Source organism: Orcinus orca, chromosome 16 (assembly GCF_937001465.1).
Source record: "Orcinus orca chromosome 16, mOrcOrc1.1, whole genome shotgun sequence".
Lineage (NCBI taxonomy): Eukaryota > Metazoa > Chordata > Mammalia > Artiodactyla > Delphinidae > Orcinus > Orcinus orca.
The window spans coordinates 21,777,424-21,797,439 of NC_064574.1; the positions used below are offsets into that span (position 1 = coordinate 21,777,424).

The window sequence follows — 20,016 nt, forward strand, 5'->3', positions numbered from 1 at the left end:
GTACCAATGTCAAATCCTCAACACTGAGGCCCAGCCTTTCTGAGAATATGACACACCACAGGAAGCCTTGCTTTTTAAAGTATTATTTATATAGAAGAACATAACATTTCAGATGTATTAACATATACTACTCTATAAAAATAGAGGGCATTTTTCAAACCCTAAAACAGTATTTCACTTTAGCATGCTCTAAAACCAAAACTCCCGGGGTGCAGCTACTCATCACTGCCACAAATCACAAGAATAGCTGGCAATGGAACTTCTGCACATTTTTTAAGCCCCCTAACCCAACTCCACAGCAATGCTCTATGGGCTACAAAGTTCTGTTCAGCTGCCCAGAGGTATAATTAACATATAGTAAACTACATATATTTAAAGTGTAAAATTTGATAAATTTTAGCCTAAGTATACATCTGTGAACTATCACAACAATCAAGACGGTGGATATATTCATCACCCCTCAAAATCTCATTCACCCTTGTAATCCTTCCTCTCACTCCTTTTTGCCCCCTCCCTAGGTTACTGCTGATTTGCTGTCACTATAGGTTAACTTGCATTTTCTAGAGTTCTATATAAATAAAATCATAGAGTACTGCACTATTTGGTGGGGATCGGGGGAAGAGTCTGGCTTCTTTTACTCAGCACAATTATTTATCCACATTTTTGTGTGTATCAGTTGTTCATTCCTTTTTATTGCTGAGTAGTATTCCATTATATGGATTATAGCACAATTAATTTATACAGTCACCTGTTGCATGTGGATTGTTTCCAGCTTCTGAATATTACAAATAAAGCTGCTAAAAACATTCATGTACAAGTCTTTGTACACGTATATCTCTCTTATTTTCTAGGAGTGGACTGATTGAATCATATGATAGATGCATGTTTAGTTTTTTAAGGACCTGCCAAGCTGTTTTCTAAAATGGTTGCACCATCTAACATTCCCTTCAACAGTATATGAGAGCTCTAATTCTTCTACAACATCACCAAACATTTGGTATGGTCAGTCTTTTAAATTTTAACCATCCTAAAAGGTATGGAGTGGTATCTCACTGTGATTTTAATTGCATTTCACCAATAAGTAATGATAATGAGCATCTTTTCATGTGCTTATTTGCCATCAGTATATCTTCTTTGGTAAAATATCTGTCCAATCTTTTGCCCATTTTAAAACTGGGTTGTTTGTTGTATTATTGAGGGCTTTTGCTGTCACTGTTATACTGTCTTTTTAAAAGACTGTATTAAAGGTCTTTACAAAGCAACATCCAGACTCCAGATGCAGGTGCCAAGAAGACCATGTTATGCAGTGGGGAATGGCTCGAGCATGGCAGGTAGCTCTGGCTTCCTATCCTTCTGTCCCAAGATGGAAATGATGGATAACATCTCATCCTTAGAGTCCACAATGTTCATGTGGTCAGAAAGAGGCTTCTTAGGGCCAGTCTTACCATTTGGATCCCAGGACAAGATGATCTTCACTCTGATGCCCAGCACAACACTGACACACAGGGCTATCAATAGTAGTTAACGGGGTCCACTGTGGATCATCACACCATCCAGAAACTTCATGGATTCAGCCCTCTGTCCTTGGAGTTTCCCTGACATTCATGACCCTGTAGGCCCTTGGCCCCCCTCTCCATGATGAACTGCAGCACCCCACAGCAGGCTCTCTGCAGAGCAAGCCCTCCTAGCAGTTTGTAATGCAGAGATTCTGTCTGGGCAATGGCACACAGACCTTGTGTGGCCACCTTTTCAGCACAAAGCTCTACGTAGCTCTCAGGGAATCCACACTTCTTCTGAACTACATCAGTCAATTCCTGGATTCTTCTCACCAAGAACATTCTGCTCCTGAAGGCCAAGGTAATGATTTCTGTCCTGGTTGGTATAATTCAGACCTCAATTCCAGAGCAGTCATCTTCAGCCAGCCTCTGAGTGAGGAACTCATTCAGTTTAATTCTGAAAAAGCCATCAACAACAAACGTCCTCTTCTTGGAAATTTTCACCACCATATTACTATTGCACACCACCAAAACGAAAGGCTATTACTGAGTTTTGAGCATTCTTTACATGATCTGGATACAGGTCCCTCACCACATACATACTCTGTAAAGATTTTCTCCCAATCTGTGACTTGTCATCTCATTCTCTTAACAGTACTTTTTGAAGAATGGTAGTTTTTAATTTTAATAAAGTCCAATTTAATAGTCTGTTCCTCTATGGTATAATATCTAAGAAATCTCTGTATAACCCAGATCTCTGTACAACCAATAAAGATTTTTCTCCCATTATTTCTTCTAGAAGTTTAGAGTTTTGGTTTTATATTTAGGTCTACAATCCATTTTGAGGTAATTTTTGTACATAGTACAAAGTATGATTCAAAGTTCTTTTTTTTTTTTTTGATATATGAATATCTGATTGTTCCAGCACCATTTGTTGAAAAGACTATCCTTTCTCCTTTGAATTATCATGGCACCTTTGTCAAAAATCAGATGTCCATACACGTGTGGATCTATTTCTGGACTCCCTATATACTACGCTGTTGATCTAGCTGTCTAACCCTATACCAATACCAGACTGTTTTGATTACCATAGCTTTATACAGCAAGTCTTGAAATCACGCAGTGTTAGCCCTTTATAGTTCGTTAGGTCCAGAGAGCACTCCATCTAGGACTAATTATTCCTTACCACTGCAAGTGTACTGAAGGTCACAGGCAACAGTACCTTGCTCTCAAAGACAGTGTGGTCCTGCATGTCTCACAAATGGCTATTCTTACCTTCTGCATCAATACTGCTCCTCACAAAACTATGGCCATTTCATCTAACCTTGAGAATCTCTGAGGTAAAGGTAAGCTCTAAGTGGTGGTGACTTGCCTATTTTGTCTCTCATGACTTATGTAAGTCACAGCCTCTGTTTACCTGTCCCCTCATCTGTAAAATGAGGGCTTAAATTTTATCTCAGACAATATCACCTTATGTGTGTACATCACCTTTGTGTTTACAAAGTGTTCTATATATTTCATTTCATTTCATCCCCACATCACCAGGTGTTATACAAGATATATATATATATATATATATATACACACATACACAAAAGATAATCCTGCCCATTTTACAGATAAGAAAACATTTAGATGTTAGTGAAGATGTGGAGAAATTGGAACCCTCCTATAGCACTGGTGGAAACGTAAAGTGATTCAGTCGCTGTGGACAACAGTTTGGCAGCTCCTCAAAAAGTTACATATAGAATTACCATATGACCCAGCAATTCCACTCCTAGGTATATACCCAAAACAATTGAAAATTGGTATTCAAATAAACACATGTATGTCCATGTTCATAGCAGCACTATTCACAATAGCCAAAAGGTAGAAACAGCCCAAATGTGCAACAGAGGAATGGACAAATTGGTACATAAATATATAATGGAATATCATTCAACCATAAAATGGAATGAAGTTGTGACAGACTCTACAACATAAATCAACGTCAAAAACATATTAAGTGAAGGAAGCCATACATAAAAGGTCATAGGTTGTATGATTTAATTTATAAGAAATATCCAAAATAGGTAAATCCATAGAGACAGAATGCAGATTGGTGGTTGTTAGGGATCAGGGGAAACGGAGACCAGGAAACAACCGCTTAATGGGTACAGGGTTCTTTTTGGGGTTATAAATGTTTTGGAACTAGACAGAGGTGGTGGTTGCACAACATGGTGAAAGTACTAATAGGCACTGAATTGTTCACTTTAAAAGGATAATTTTATGTTATGTGAATTTCACCTCAATTAAAAAAAAAAGAAAATACTTAGAGAAATGCAAATGGACACCCAGCTCTAAGGTTCCACAAAACTGAAAAAGACCTATGAAAGAAATTTGAAAATATAGCCAATTTTCACTTATCTCTGATAATGGAAGATGGAAGAATCACAGGTAGTCCCAAATGGCATATTTTAGGATAAGCTTTTCTTTTGTTGCCAAATCTGCATTTGTTCATTGAAGTTAGATGATCTTATAATGGCACAAAATGTTGTTGAAAATTTAAGGGTATTATAAACAAATACAAAATCAACAGGTATAAATCAACAGGTATTCTATTATTATGTACAAATGAATAGCAAGTATTGAAATGTTTCCAGTAATTTAACAGCAAAAAATATCATTCACACTCTTTGAACCTATTAAACAAAATAGTAAAGATCATTTTGTAAAACCTCACTTGGAGGCTCATTTCTACACACCTTGATATCAACTGCATTGAATATAACCAATACGGTAATACCCCAAGAAGGGGTCAGGAGATACAGAAAAGAGAGCCATAGTCCAAGGCCGCTGGGCTAAAATAAAAGGATTGTCCTTCTCACCTTCGCCAGGCCAGAGAGGAGCTCTAGAGCTGCCAGTGATATGCTCATGTCTTGCCGCCACTGGGAGTTGAGTCTTTGGGTGACGAGATGAATGCTGCGAATCAGGAGCCCGGCAGCTGAATCTGTATTAAGAGCTAGGATATAACCCCAATGCCACATCCCACAGGGAGGGAAAACAACTAAGCATTAGTAACGAGAAGCACAGCATTCCACTAGGCACAGACCACAGCAGCCACAGTGAGTACGATGGGCACCCACACAGCGCTATGCTCCCCGCCCCACTGGCCTGAGCGTCAAGCCTGACTGAACAACAGTGCACAGGGCACACACACTGGACCAGAGCAGCTTCTAGCTCCCAGCTCATGTACTTTCATATAGACATCCACTGGGATTTGAAAGTTTCAATATCATTTTTATAACAATGTAAATCTTAAAACTTCTAAATTAACTCACAGAGTTACATTTTAAAAAAAAAAAGCAAAACAATAAAAAGGCTATCAATTATTTCCTTGGAATTTTATAGAGGAAAGAATTCAAATTTTAGAATCTCCTCAGATGCTGGGAATTATCCTAAAGCATCTACTGAAATTATTTTCAGGGTTTAAACCACCAAAAGTTACATGCAATCCCTTTTCAAACAAATTTTAACATTGAATTCTCTAAGACAACTTTAATACTTCTAAAAAAATTAAATAACCAAATTACTGTGCTTTTATTTAGCCTCCAATTCTATATTTAAAAGTAATTACTACTTAGTTAATAATAAATTAGGACAAATTAAATTGAATTTATAAAGGAAGCTTTAGGGACATTATACCTGTCGATCCTATCAGAAAGAGGGCAGTGACAACAAAAAAAGGAATGATCATTAAAGAGAGACATTCATGCGACACTAACACAAATCTGGATTTCTTAGGAAAAATATTTTATGACATTACAAGCAGAACTCACTAACACCAGTTCAAAATACTGAAACAAACAATAACCACTTCAAACATTTATATTGGAACACATAATAATGTGAAAATTTCTTTAGTTTAAAAGTGTCTTAGAAACATGAAAAATAAAACAAATTTTCACCTACATTTAAATCCACAAGCATAATGAGTAAGATAGCAATTTAAATAACTTCTTCATAAATGCAATATTTAAATGTGTTTAATAGCCACATAATGACCTTATGTATCTGACATGTTGAAGGATACTTAAAACAAACTTAAATCACTGAAATATGCCTGGACTCCTGGGCTCATGAACTCTCCAAATGATTAAAAAACTTAAGCTCACATCTAAGGAGCGAGATTTCATTCCAATCTAGCTGGATTAATACTTACAGATTCAATACACCATTAGTATTTATGTGTAAAAACATAAAGGCACCCATAAACTCACAGAACCCATAAAGTAACTGCCCAGGATAAAGGACATTATTGAATAGGATGCTCTAATGGCAAGTGTTTCCTTACTCTTCCTTACATTTTGTGACTGAAGAATCTAACCAGATACAGTAGGGTATATAGCCTTCAAACACAAAGACAGACTCTCTTCTGGGTTGCCACCTAATGCATAAACCATCACCCACCCTTACCACACTGCAAAAACTGATATACTGGCCAACTCTGCCATTAGACTCTGAGGCAGAGCGTAAATCCTATTTGACTCTGTACTAGTAGTAGCACCTGGTACAGAATTCAGAAATGTTTCCTAACCACACATTATAATCACTTATAAAATCTAAGAAACCACGCAAAATCTAACTACTAAAAGCTACAGAGCTAAATGTTTTCTTTTTCTTAATGTCTTGGACTAATAGCCTCTCTGTTACACTTAGATACATAAAAGTCATGAACTTAAAATCTGGTTTAAATTTTCTTTGCTTGTTTGTTTTGTATATCTGTGCGTTAAAAGTTACTCTATAAACTTTAGATTTCAAAAAAACCCAAACAAACGTGGATTACCATAATCTCTTAGGAGAGCCTGAGCAGGTCTTTCACTGTCAGGAGTTGTGGGCTCCGTGCTTCCACCACTTGCTGAACTAATACCACTATTCGTGCGACTATGACTCTTCAAGTTATTTTCTCCACCACCCTAGTCAAATAAAAATGAATCAAATATTTGACAGCTAGACCCACAGTTTACAAGTATAGACAGAAGTCAATCACTAAAGCCATGTTGATAAAATGGAATGTGCCAGCTGAACAGCATAAACTGATATAGATAAAAATTGACAAAGGATTAAAACTGCTGTGGTGTTTTCACATAAACACCACCTACTGAAGGTATCAAGGGTCTGATGATTAGAGGCGGTGCCCATTCTCGGGTTTTCTTTGCTGCTGTTTAAAAGGGCCAGACCCTTTTCCATCTTCACTAGACTTCACTAGCTAATGACTCTGGGTCCTTAAAGAAATACCCTAGTGCCTCCCAAGCAAAACATCAGAACAGGAATACAATCTTAAAAAAACAAAACACAAATAAACAAACAACAACTTTCAAATGTAGTTATATGATAAAACACAAACAATAAAACATGATTAGTACAAAGATTAACTCCTGTATGTATAGGGGCTAACAAAGGTGTCTGTTAAAGACATTCCTCATTTTCTTCCCCTACAAACACAATTCATTTTATCCAGATAAGGTGACTGTTATTAGCCACCTACTGGGACATGAACATAATTTCCTTAATAATAACTTGATCACCCATCCAACACCCACTCATCTCACTCCAGTATACTCTATTAATTCTCCACCCACCCCCTGCTCCACCTCTACTCCAGGTAGAGGGATCACATATCTTGAAGACAGAAGCAGGGGGAACTGAGAGTCTCTGGAAAGTTTTTTTGATTTAGAAGCATTGGTGCTTTGGGGGGATCTTCAAACTTTGGTCTAGAGGGGCCAGAAAGAGCTGATGAGATAGAAAAGAATAAACTAGATGCTGTTTACAGCCAACACTAGATCTACAAGGGATACAAGGAATTATGGAGTAGGGGACTTTTTCTAGATTATTCAAGCCAATTCACCAACACAGCAAAAGAAGTAAGAGCTTTAGGGCTTCCCTAGTGGCACAGTGGTTGAGAGTCCACCTGCCGATGCAGGGAACAAAGGTTCGTGCCCCGGTCCGGGAAGATCCCACATGCCGCGGAGCGGCTGGGCCCATGAGCCATGGCCGCTGAGCCTGCGCGTCCGGAGCCTGTGCTCCGCAACGGGAGAGGCTACAACAGTGAGAGGCCTGCGTACAGCAAAAAAAAAAAAGAAGAGCTTTAAGTAAACACTGTCCAGGAATAAAGACAGTGTTTAGCTGGAATTTCTCTCATGCAGAATCTCTCAGGGACTTGATGAGGCACTGAAAGGTAAGAAACCTCAAAACATATTTTTAAAAGGATCCCTTCTGAATCAGTGAGCTGAATTTACAAACAAATGCCTTTAAAAAACACAAGGACAGACATTTGGGAATATAATTTACATAAAAACAGAAGTTGATATTCTCTGACAAATTACATGTTGTACACTTCTTACCATCTCCATCTGGCAACCAATGGCTTCTAAAAGTGCTGAATCTTGAACAATATTTAACATTGCCCCTGAAACAACAAAAAAATACATTTAACAATGAGATATCATCTCACACCAGTCAGAATGGCCATCATCAAAAAATCTAGAAACAATAAATGCTGGAGAGGGTGTGGAGAAAAGAGAACACTCTTGCACTGCTGGTGGGAATGTGAATTGGTTCAGCCACTATGGAGAACAGTATGGAGGTTCCTTAAAAAACTAAAAATAGAACTACCATATGACCCAGCAATCCCACTACTGGGCATATACCCTGAGAAAACCAAAATTCAAAAAGATTCATGTACCAAAATGTTCACTGCAGCTCTATTTACAATAGCCCGGAGATGGAAACAACCTAAGTGCCCATCATCGGATGAATGGATAAAGAAGATGTGGCACATATATACAATGGAATATTACTCAACCATAAAAAGAAACGAAATTGAGCTATTTGTAATGAGGTGGATAGACCTAGAGTCTGTCATACAGAGTGAAGTAAGTCAGAAAGAGAAAGACAAATACCGTATGCTAACACATATATATGGAATTTAAGAAAAAAAAATGTCATGAAGAACCTAGGGGTAAGACAGGAATAAAGACACAGACCTACTGGAGAACGGACTTGAGGATATGGGGAGAAGGGTGAGCTGTGACAGGGCGAGAGAGGCATGGACATATATACACTAACAAACATAACGTAGATAGCTAGTGGGAAGCAGCCGCATGGCACAGGGATATCGGCTTGGTGCTTTGTGACCACCTGGAGGGGTGGGATAGGAAGGGTGGAAGGGAGGGAGACACAAGAGGGAAGAGATATGGGAACATATGTATATGTATAACTGATTCACTTTGTTATAAAGCAGAAACTAACACACCATTGTAAAGCAATTATACCCCAATAAAGATGTTAAAAAATACATTTAAATACATGACAAGAATACTAAAATGGCTAAAACATCTCCATTAATACAGAGATAAGAATATTACTTTAGCTGAGTATTCCTGAAAGTTCCATAAAATAACTAATAAATCCATTGGTTGGTCAGAAAAGATCTTTTTTTTTTTTGCGGTATGCGGGCCTCTCACTGTTGTGGCCTCTCCCGTTGCGGAGCATAGGCTCCGGACGCACAGGCTCAGCGGCCATGGCTCACAGGCCTAGCCGCTCCGTGGCATGTGGGATCTTCCCGGACAGGGGCACAAACCCGTGTCCCCTGCATCGGCAGGCGGACTCTCAACCACTGCGCCACCAGGGAAGCCTAGAAAAGATATTCTTTAGAAATGACCTAATCTCCTGATCTCTCCCCCAAATTTTAAAATAACATTTTCCTAAAATAAATCTGAAGGTCAAACTTTGCTTTATATAAAAAAATGACCATTTTCAGGTATTTTTTAATTGGTGTGAAAGACCAGATGTAAACATCTCAATTTCGAGGGTAATATAAACTAAGAAAAATATTATGTAATACTTTCAAAACCAGATTCTGATCTTTCCTTTTTCTTTTTTTAATAAATTTATTTATTTTTTAAATTTATTTTTGGCCGCACTGGGTCTTTGTTGCTGCACACGGGCTTTCTCTAGTTGCAGTGAGTGGACGCTACTCTTCCTTGCAGGGCGTGGGCTTCTCATTGCGGTGGCTTCTCTTGTGGCAGAGCATGGGCTCTAGGCATGCAGGCTTCAGTAGTTGTAGCACACGGCCTCAGTAGTTGTGGCGCACAGGCTCAGTAGTTATGGCGCACGGGCTTAGTTGCTCCGTGGCATGTGGAATCTTCCCGGATCAGGGCTTGAACCCATGTCCCCTGCATTGGCAGGCAGATTCTTAACCACTGCGCCACCAGGGAAGCCCTGATCTTTTCAATATAAAATAACAAAATAAAAATCACAGCTATATCTTTCTGACCAACTGCTTTTTACGAATGGTTTAGGGCTCGCCCATGGCTGCATATTCTGAAGGCAAGCTGCATGTATTTATTACCAAGGAACTCATAGCCCTAGAAAGACTAGGACAGAAACAAGATAGTGAGCCTAGCACACTGCTTCTCATCCCAGTGGGGGAGTGCTCTTGTGCACTATGGATAAAGAGAGGACAGACACAGCTTTGCCAATCTATGGCAAGACCAACAATTGATTCTTCCTTGGAACACACATAGGGAGCCTCTTCAGAACAAGGATAAAGCAGAACTAAATACTCTATCAACTGTAGAAATTATCTGATTTCAAGTGATATTATTTGAATAACCTAAAGAAGTACAATTTGGAGGCTCTCTCATATCAAGATTTAACCTCTGTTCCTTCAACTCCTTTCCAAAATGAAAGGATTTACTCTTCCCTGTTTATTCCCCTCTCTTGTTGCATAACATACTGTATTTCCTGAGTACCCACTCCAACCACTACTGCCACCACCAATTCTCTGGCCTTGTCATTTCCTCTCCTGGAATGAAATCCTAACCTCACTGGCCCCTATTCAAATCCTGCCCTACAAGATCCAATTTAACTTCCACTTCCCTCTATGAAGTTTCCTTGCTCTTCTGGTTTCTTCTTTCTCAACCCTGAAGACACTCAACATGACATGCAATCAGCACTGCCTTCTGCTGTTATCTGAGTACTCTGTGAAGGTGTTCCAACCTCTGCAATGAAACTTGCTCAAGGATAAAAGCCATGCCATTCTCTTCTTTCTCCTTGGAGTACCTGCACATAGGACTATGCCCTTGGCTTTGATAAAAAACCAGAAGTACAGTAAGAGACAGCTGCAGTAACCAAGCTGAGAGGTGATAAGTGTTTAAAATATGTAAGTGGCAATAATAATAAGGAGCCATTTAAGACAGAGAGTCAGTATGATTAGAAAACCAACAGGAAACAATAAGGAAAAAGGGAGGAGGCACAGCAACAGCTACTCTTCAGTCTCCTCCTGGCATGTTCAAACATGGCTTCCAGAATTACACCCAACTCCAAATATTTTCACATGTACATAACAGGCAGGAGGAAGAGGCAGAGGCAGAAGTAATGAGGACAGAAAGGAAAGAGAAGAGAGGGAAGGGGAGAAGAAGGGGAGGAAAGGGGAGAGAAGGAGAGAGAAAGGGCAAGAGGGAAAGAGAAAATAAAGAACACAAATAAAACTAAGCCAACATCACCTACCAAGACAACTAGGATGCTTTCCTTCCCTCATCTCACCCCTTCAAAATTTTTCACATATAAAAGCAAACAAATTCTGCCTCTGATTCAGAATAAGTAGGGCTATATTATGCTTAGGTTCCCATCCCTGACCCCTGCCTCCTCAACATGCCTGAGGTCAACATACCACCTGGGTTTTCACTTACAAAAAATCATGTGAACACAAACCTAGTATCATTTGAGTGTTGTTGGGGTCCGTTTCCGTTTGCAAGGCACCTATTAGTATATTCACAAGTCTCAGCTTCAGTGACAAAAAAGTTATTGGTTTATCATAAGAAGAGCTGTCATCATTACTAAATTTTCCTTCCAGGACCACCTACGGAAGAAACAAATAACATTTAACATCGTCTGCTGTGGTACACTACGCCCATGTAGGAACTGCTACAGTGGACACATAGATCAGTCTAACAAGCAAGGCTTTCAGTCTGACTAATATTAGCCACTGTGCTAAGTGTGTCACTAACTCACACAACATATGAGATCAGACATCACCAGCCCATCACTGCTTGAAATGGTAGGCCAAGGGCATGCTGGCTCACTGACAGAAGAAATACCTCAACAAATCAACTTTGTTGATTCACCTGAAATAATCTGAAAAATTTTTTAAAAGCTCCTGTTCCATTTTAAAAAATACAACTTGACTTGAATTAACACACACAAGAGAATACAGAACATAAAAAACTTTAATAAAACTTTACCTCGGATTTGACTGTGCCAAAGTGATGTGGGAGGGGCAACAAAGAAAGCAGGATATTAATGGAAGATCTTCTCAATTCTGTTGGATTTACATAGCTTTTGAATTTTGAGAGTTCTCTGCCAAAAAAAAAAAAGATAGCTATTAGTATTTCTGAACTAAAGTATGTTTTTAGCTTTGCCAAATATACATTATGCCAATTTTTTACAATACACGTACTGGGTTTGGTTTTATAAAGAATGCAGTAACTACTTTCCACTGAGTTCATATTCTGCAATTTGTGTGTGTGTGAGAGAGAATCTCTATGTTAAACTGTTATGGAATTAAACTAGAATCTGATTGACTGATTGATTGATTTTAAATGTAAGGCCTACTCCACAAAAGACCTCTGGGCTGGGGCTATTCTTACCCCTCTAGACCAGACCAAGAAGGACTCAACACACCCGTGGACAAAGAGAACTGAAAGAGTTCAGGGACGAGGTAGGCCTGGATGTTCTACACTCATTTAATATGGCCTGAATCCCCCTGGGCTATGAAGACAACTGGACAGGATAAATTGGGAAACTGGGGAGGAAGCACCAAAACAGACCAGGGCAAAACCAACAACTGACATACTAGTACAGAATGAAAGCTTACCTGTCAGGCAAAATGGTTTCAAGAGCTGAAATAAAGTAAGGAACCACAACATCAATCCCTTTCAAGTCACAGCAGAACAAAGGAGGGGAGTTTAGAATAACGCTGGCCAAGACAGGATGGCACACATAATCATTTATCTGCAAACCTTGAATTAAAAGCATGTAAAATCTAGGAAAGCAAGAAAAAAATTTTAAACAAACTGCTGATAACTGTTTTCATAATTATTAATATTTTCTACACAGTCATCTTAAAGTCTATTTCCAATCTTCACTACTTCTATCCTTTAAAAGGTATTACTGGAGTTAGAACAATTCAGAATCAAGTACACTAAGAACCAAGTTATATTTCCTAATTAAAAGGAAAAAAAGATTCATGTCTATTACACTTTCTTGAGGTTTTAAGCCTTGCAACTCAGTTACAGGTGCCTGCAAATGAAGTAACTATTGATAAAAACAAAAGGCTGCAGTAATTATCAATAAACTGGAGGAATTACTGAAATGATTTCCATGTCAGTAAAATTTTGTAGCGTTTCACAATTCCTGAAAAAAAGTGTGTTGTGTCCCTTTCCCCCTCCCCCATTATTTTTGGGGGCACAATGAAAGAAAGAAACCTCATTCGACCCTGTACTCACCACAATATGAAGGTCACTCTGAATAAGAATCCTTTTAGGAATGTACTTGAACATATCTTACTTTCAACATCCTCCCCTAACCCCCAATGAACTAAGCATTCAATCTTCCATCATTCAAGAGCAACTATCCTAGTATACTCTTCTGCTACTGTAAGGTACCTTTCTCCACAAAACTCCTCAGAAACAACTTCCTCACCTCCTGGTCACTGCTCAACCCATTTCAATCCATCTTCTCTTTCTAGAAATCAACTAAAACCATGTTATAGCAAATAACCAATGGTCTCTCAATTGCTAAATCCAAAAGACATGTCTAAGTCTTAACTTTGCCTTTTTAAAGCATTCAACCCTTTGATTACTCCCTTCCGCTCTTAATTCTTCTCTGACTTCTATGGCTAGTTCCTTTAACAGATCTTATTCCACGTGCCTCCTAACACTGGGGGTTCCTCAAGCTGCCAATCTCAGTTCTCTAAGCTATCTCTTCTACTAGCCTGGTTTTAAACACTACTTAAGCCACCAAACATAATCAAATCAGTCTCTAGCTCCAGATCTACTAGCCAAAAGCATACTGCAGACCTGAGGGCAGGACATGTCTACTGATTACTCTAGTACTCCCTGTGCACAGCGACTGGCACAAAGTAGGAACTTAATAAATATTTGTTGATTAACAGCCCGCAGGCACCTCAAATTCAACAGGTTCAACACTAACCCCATCCTTGGCCCCCGTCACAAATCCGCTCTTCAGTCGCACTACCACCCATCTAATCTTATGGGCCAGATGGAAGGCTCGTGTTCACAGCCTTCTCCCTTACTGCTATTGATACCGTTTTGGAGTATCGTCCCAACCCATAGGCTCCCTCCTAAGAAATGTGCCCCCACCACATGGGGTGCCAGTATCCAATGTGACCCACCTTCACAGCTGTAGCTGATTAGACCAGAGGTAGACACCTGATTAATCAGATCCTCTTTCTCAGGAATCTCAAATTAGGATTCAGAATGCTAATTGGCCCTGCTGGTCACCCAGACAAAGGTCACGGAAATTTGAACTTAGAAGCATACTACAATATAAGAACATGATCTGCAGGTAAGAGAAGAATGAAGCAGTTCTGGGAGACCATGATGACAGAGAAACAAAAAGGAGGAAAGTTGTTTTGGTCCCTGAACACTTTCTAGCTCTTGGTTCCTGTCCTTTGTGAGACCCTGCTGCATGTCCTGACCTTAGAAGGTATTCAATAGTGTGAGTTTCTCATTAACTGATTCCCCTTTTGCTTAAGTCACATTGAAAGAGTTTTCTGTTACTTAAAGTCAAGGGCCTATTAAGATACTGCTTACTTCCCTGCATGTACCATTCTGTTTCATATCTGTATTCTTCTACACTTTTTCCTTCTGAGTCAGTTTAATCCTCTCTCCTGAGAACCTAGTATGTACAGACACCTGAATGTTCTTATTAATATTAGTATCACTTCAGGAGTTGTGTGAATGATCAGCTGAGGAGGGCAAAAGACAGTCAAGAAAAATAGCAGGCCATTACAAGTTAATTTAGCAAAAAAGTGACAAGGCCTGAAGTGTCATGGTGGGGACAGAGTGGAGAGATTAGAAAGAGGGTTAAGTAGCAGAAAGGCAAGAGTCGGTTGACCATCTAAAGACACAGAGGGAGAGAAGAGAAGCCTGAAATGACTCCTAGTTTCTGGCATAAGCAACTGAATGGATGGCAGAGCCATTCAAAAAGACTGGCTGAAGTCGTAAATTTGGATAGGATGACCCTACCCAACTTGCTAACATAGTCTAAATACTAGTCATCTTTTATAAGTCCAGCACAATCATCCAATCCTCTGTAACTCTTTCCTGAACCCCCAGGGCAAGTGTATGCTTCTGCTTCCTCTGAATGCCTATAGCACTTTTTCTGTGTCTCTCTCTTACCAGCTTCCTATTGCTATTGGATTGGTGTTACTTGTGTACATGGCTTTGCTCACTTGAGAAAATAAGCTCCTTAGAGGCAGGATTGACAGCTAACATTTCTGGACCATCTATACTGTCTAGTACTGTGATAAAAATGTATTAAAAATTTAGTGTGGCCCTTCAAATCTCTCTGTAATTAACAAACGTCATGTAAGATGGAATTAACAATACTTCTAAAATAAAAAGGGTGTTAGGGGTCCTCACCAAATCTGGTAAGGTAGGTAAAAAGGAAGAATTCAAGCAAAAAATTTCAGTTACTTACATACATTTGCAGGTATTTCAAACCAACATTTACTTATCAATTCAACCTACTAAGCCATGCTATAATAGTTTCACTATCACAACTATATAAATGGAAAAATAAACAAAAAAAATTCTAAGACCTGGATAAATAAGCTGGCAGAATCTCTTCTCCAGTCTTCTTGCTACAAAAAATCCTACACAGTGTCCCACAAGCCTCAGCTCTTCCTGCTTCATAGTTATCAGGAAATTCACTTGCATCAAACATAGGATTGGAAACCATGGTGTCTGTGGACATTTGTGACCCTTTCCGTCGAAACTCCATGCTAGCTTGTGTTGTAATGGCTGGGGAGAAAAAAGGAGGGTTTTATTATATTTGTTGATATGCAAATAGGCTCATGGGACCCTGGACACAAAGATCAAATATTGGTGTCATTAAATTGCTACTTGAATAGAATCCAATAATGCTTTTGTTTAGCAATTATGTCTTAATTTTTTTTTTTTAAAGGGCTCTCTGAAATCTTCTTTGAAAAGGGGTAACAATTTACAGTGGTACTGTCAGTTTAACAGATTCTACAAGATGCATTTTTCAACTGAATTTCTGATTAGCAGAGTACATTTGTATATATCTGTATTCACATACATACAGATATATAACACAGAATTTGGCTTTTCTATTATTTATTCTGTTTTTTTTCTCTCCCTAAAAAATGATGCTTAAACATTAAGAAAAATAGGTACTGCAAATTTACACATTACCCCAGACAGACATCATAATTGAATGGGTAATCCCATGCCAGGTTGTATACTTTAGGGAGAGGGCAAGGTAAGGATAAGAAATGGGTAGGAAGAGAGAGCATTCCCACCACCCAACCAACTCCAAAACACACACCGAAGAATCGCCCAACCAAGCAAAATGAGAATGAATTTTAACAACCACAGACAGCAGCTAACTTGAGGTTGATAAATCAGAAAACTGGATTGGTAAGAAAGATTATCATGGTCATTCGTTGTCACTGAAACAGAAGCCCTTCGAAAGTTGCTTTTATTTTTAACAAAAGATTTCACAGTGTATTGAAAATCACTCTGAAATCTTTTATCACTCTACATGAAATGTTTAAATTATTTGTAATAACAGATTTAACAGAATGCAGAGTCAAGCATAAATCTTTATGCAACTTCCCATGAGCCATTTTTAGTCCTGAATAAGCTATCCAGCAATAATACATTTGAAAAACACTACATGCAGAATGCATACAAATCAAACACTAAATCTGTATAAAAATACGCTTAAAGCTTTAAATTAAAAAAAAAAAAAAAAAAGCCAAAACACAGTTAGTGCAAAATCCTGGAATTCATGACATGACCAGACTAGTGTACGAAAATAATGGGACTGATTCAGGCAGATTAATTTGCTTTTGCCAACAATCTTCCCCATTCAAAACACAGAAAAGTATTTTTCTTCCCAAGTGCAAAAACTACAAGAGACAATGACAATCAAAATTTTTAATGGAATTATGAAAAAAATAAAAACATGACTGCAATTAAGGAGAAGCTTCTGGTTCCTACTTACAAGATTTATAAGAAAGAAGAATTTGGATAAAAGATGCTGCAAGATAATAGAAATAAATGGAAACAAATCAAAGGACAGTAGTAATTATAAAATACTTTAAAGATGGTGAAATTTTACAATAAGTTAAGAAGCTTTTTTGCTTTTTAAAAGTTAGATTAAAAGCTTTATGATACCACAAGCTAGTTCAAAAACAGGAAATTGTGCATTCAGATCCAAAATTATGATTTTTGTATCATGCAAAACAATGAACGAAGAAAATTACACAACTACAAAAAATTGAGGTTTTGAACTGCCCATAACGTGCATTAAAATTTTAGTTCATTAACCCTTCCCAGCTCAATGTTACAATTACAAAGCACAGCGTACTGTCATGTAACTCTAAAGCTAACCAGTTCACAGAAGCAAACATTTTTAGAGGTGAACTACATGGCAGAATTCCTTGATGGCAGCCAGTACTTAGAGAACAGACTAACAGAGTCAGTATTCTCAACCTTCCCACCACCCGCAAGACCTCAAGAGTAGCACCCAACAGCACTTTAACCCATTCAGCTATCTGGACACCTCCTATCTCCTGGGTAATACAACAGCCTTTCTCATCTCTGAACACAAGGTGGGGGAAGAAGAGCTTCTATCCTTTTCCCACCAAAGAAAATGGTAAGAGTTAAAAGTAGGAATTTGTAGCCCACACATGATTTGAATTCTAGTTTCTATCTTTTGGCACAAGAGGGTGAGAAAAGCTGTTAAAAACTCCCTAGAGAGTGGGAAGATCTATAAATTCCCTTTAAGCAAGCCCACCAAGGAAGCAGCAGGTTGAACCACTCTGGATTCAGGGATTTTAGTGTCAACAGCTTGATACCCAAAAGTTACACTGTAAAGAATTGTATCTTAATAAAAATAAAAAATAAAAATATGACTAATTCAATCTAGAATATACAATACAAATTAACAAATAAACATGGGTCATAAAACTCAAAATATAAGGCGCATGAACTTTAGAAAACATAAGCCAAAATGTTTTTTAAATGTTTTCATTTAGTCATCAAATAAGTACATTTATTTATCCATAAGTCAAACTTGCAAATAAAATATGGAAATGGTAGAATATAAAGTGTCTGGATTTGAACAAAATAAACAAAGGAATCCCTAAACTCAATCATGCAATCTCAAATTATATTCCTGAAAATGCCTTTATATGCACTACTTTTCTAAATTATTTAAAGATTTGTAAGAACAACCAAAACAATTTACATGTATATAATGCTAACAGTCATAGACCCTTAGTTCCGAGATGATACATAATAACAAAGAATGCATTCTGAGAGAAAGCAGAGACCCTTATGACCATTTTATTAGTTTTATCCTTGAAATTAACACTCTCCCTAGAGATGCATAATCTAACGCAATTAGGCATCCTTTTATCTCAAGTTATTTCCAACCCCAGTGGAAAAGTGCTTCTTTTACCAACCAACCAATATTAATTATATTATTACATAAAGCACAATTAATTCATAAAGCATAGTGCCTGGCACAGAGTAACTGCAGCTCAGTAAGTGCTAGCCATTATTATTGCTCAGCTCTATAAAACAGTCATAAATATTCAGTATATTCTGCAGTACCTCAGCCTTCCATCCTGCACCCTATGCCACTACTTCCATGTGTAATGGTAAGATGACAAAAATAAATCATATTTAGATAGAATTTCATTTCTGTAATAAAATCTAAATAAAGATATCAGGGTTGAGTTATTAATTCTTCACCAGTCTTACTTACAGAGAAAATATATTTTTCAAAGTGTGCCCTTGAAATAAAGTTCTCTAGACTAAAACCTAAAAGGTTAGAGTCTTCTGTGAAGCAGAAATTTTCTGATATTTATATGTAGTAATGAGTGAATGGCTGTCAAAATCTAAGAAAACACTTCTTATGAATAAATTTCTGGTCAATTATGTTTAATTCTTTATATCAATATTATTATCCTGGCTGACATGAAGGGAACTTCCAAGTCACCTAGGAATCTGGTTTAACAAAACGTGGCTAACCTGAAGTATTAGACAAAAGCCAAACCTCATAGAACGAACATAAAAAGGACAAGTAGGGAAACTTTCAAAATTACTTCAGCTGGAAGGGGTTAAGCACAAGACACTGCTTGGTCAGAGACAGAGAGCTTTTTAAGATACATATTAATCTTGCAGGTAGGAAAGATTAAAAAGAAAAAAAAGAAAAGAAAAAAATGACAACGTATTTCTTGAGCAATATTTACCAGTCATGCTGCTGTCTCTGTTTATCCCATTATGAAGTTTACAGTGAACAAATGCTGCATCAAATAACCATGATCCAAAGAGATTCAAGATGCTGTTAACCTTTGGTCTCTGTGGGGCAGGCAGCGGCCGGGGTTCTGAACTAGTCTGATTTGGACTTGACAGAGGAGAGGTGGAGGATGTCTGGTGCTGAACTTTTGAGGCGTGAGCAGTACTAACCTATTAGAAGAACACAAGAATATAGCCACACCCATGAAAAGTTTAAGAAAACAGCAGGATTTTTTAAAAGGAAGGCAGATTAAAAAGCCCATTTTATACAGTATAACAATGGTCATGAAAACGTACTGTGCTTGTCTTCATGGTGGCCTTGTTCACAGTAACAGCCCGGTGCCTCCGGTTATGTGGTGGGGTGGTATTGACAGCAGTGCTTTGAGGCATACTCAATCTATTCACGGGTGTTGGAGGAGCACTGTCTGATCGGGGTCTAGAAATGCCTTTAAAGAAAGACAAATGGAGTTATTCTTCATAGTTCAAAATATGTGGTCAGTAAATCTTCCTCAAGCAACACCAGTGAAGGCTCACAACAGACTACAGCAGAGACTGCTAGCTGCCTCCCAGTATCAATTTGTCCTTTCTTCCTGAGTTACAAAACACAAATTTTAGCTAGACATGGCTACGCAGAATAAACAACTGCCTTTTGAAGGCTCCCTTACAGCCAGATGTGGCCATGTTCTGACCACAGAGAAGTGGGCAATTATTGGGTGGGTCTTCCCCAAGAAATCTCCTTAAAAGAACGAATCAAAGGTAGATGCTCCTTCCTTCCCAATTCCTGAACAGGATAGCTGAAACTCTTTCAGCCATCATGGCCCATGAGAGTGTGCACAAAGGATGAAGAGCCAGAAGATGGAAGGGCCTTGGGTCTCTGACAATGGTGGAACTGCTATAGC

At 38.3% G+C, this 20,016-nt stretch overlaps 1 protein-coding gene and 1 pseudogene across 4 annotated transcripts in view; both read right to left on the reverse strand.

Annotated features, from left to right (window-relative positions):
* The window catches only part of RALGAPB (Ral GTPase activating protein non-catalytic subunit beta), a 100,331-nt gene that overhangs the window by 35,403 nt on the left and 44,912 nt on the right, over positions 1-20,016 (reverse strand). The window contains exons 8-17 of one of the 4 annotated variants that reach the window (XM_049699169.1): positions 19,415-19,563; positions 19,072-19,288; positions 16,815-16,850; positions 15,385-15,586; positions 12,415-12,582; positions 11,783-11,897; positions 11,253-11,400; positions 7,880-7,944; positions 6,322-6,451; positions 4,364-4,485 (exon numbers count right to left, since the gene is read on the reverse strand). In XM_049699169.1, coding sequence (XP_049555126.1) covers positions 4,364-4,485; positions 6,322-6,451; positions 7,880-7,944; positions 11,253-11,400; positions 11,783-11,897; positions 12,415-12,582; positions 15,385-15,586; positions 16,815-16,850; positions 19,072-19,288; positions 19,415-19,563 — 1,352 coding nt within the window. Of the gene's footprint in view, positions 1-4,363; positions 4,498-6,321; positions 6,452-7,879; positions 7,945-11,252; positions 11,401-11,782; positions 11,898-12,414; positions 12,583-15,384; positions 15,587-16,814; positions 16,851-19,071; positions 19,289-19,414; positions 19,564-20,016 lie in introns of all 4 variants that reach the window. The other 3 variants (XM_049699168.1, XM_012534095.3, XM_004272840.4) reach the window with 3 other exon arrangements.
* LOC117202475 (40S ribosomal protein S3-like) lies at positions 72-4,005 on the reverse strand (annotated as a pseudogene).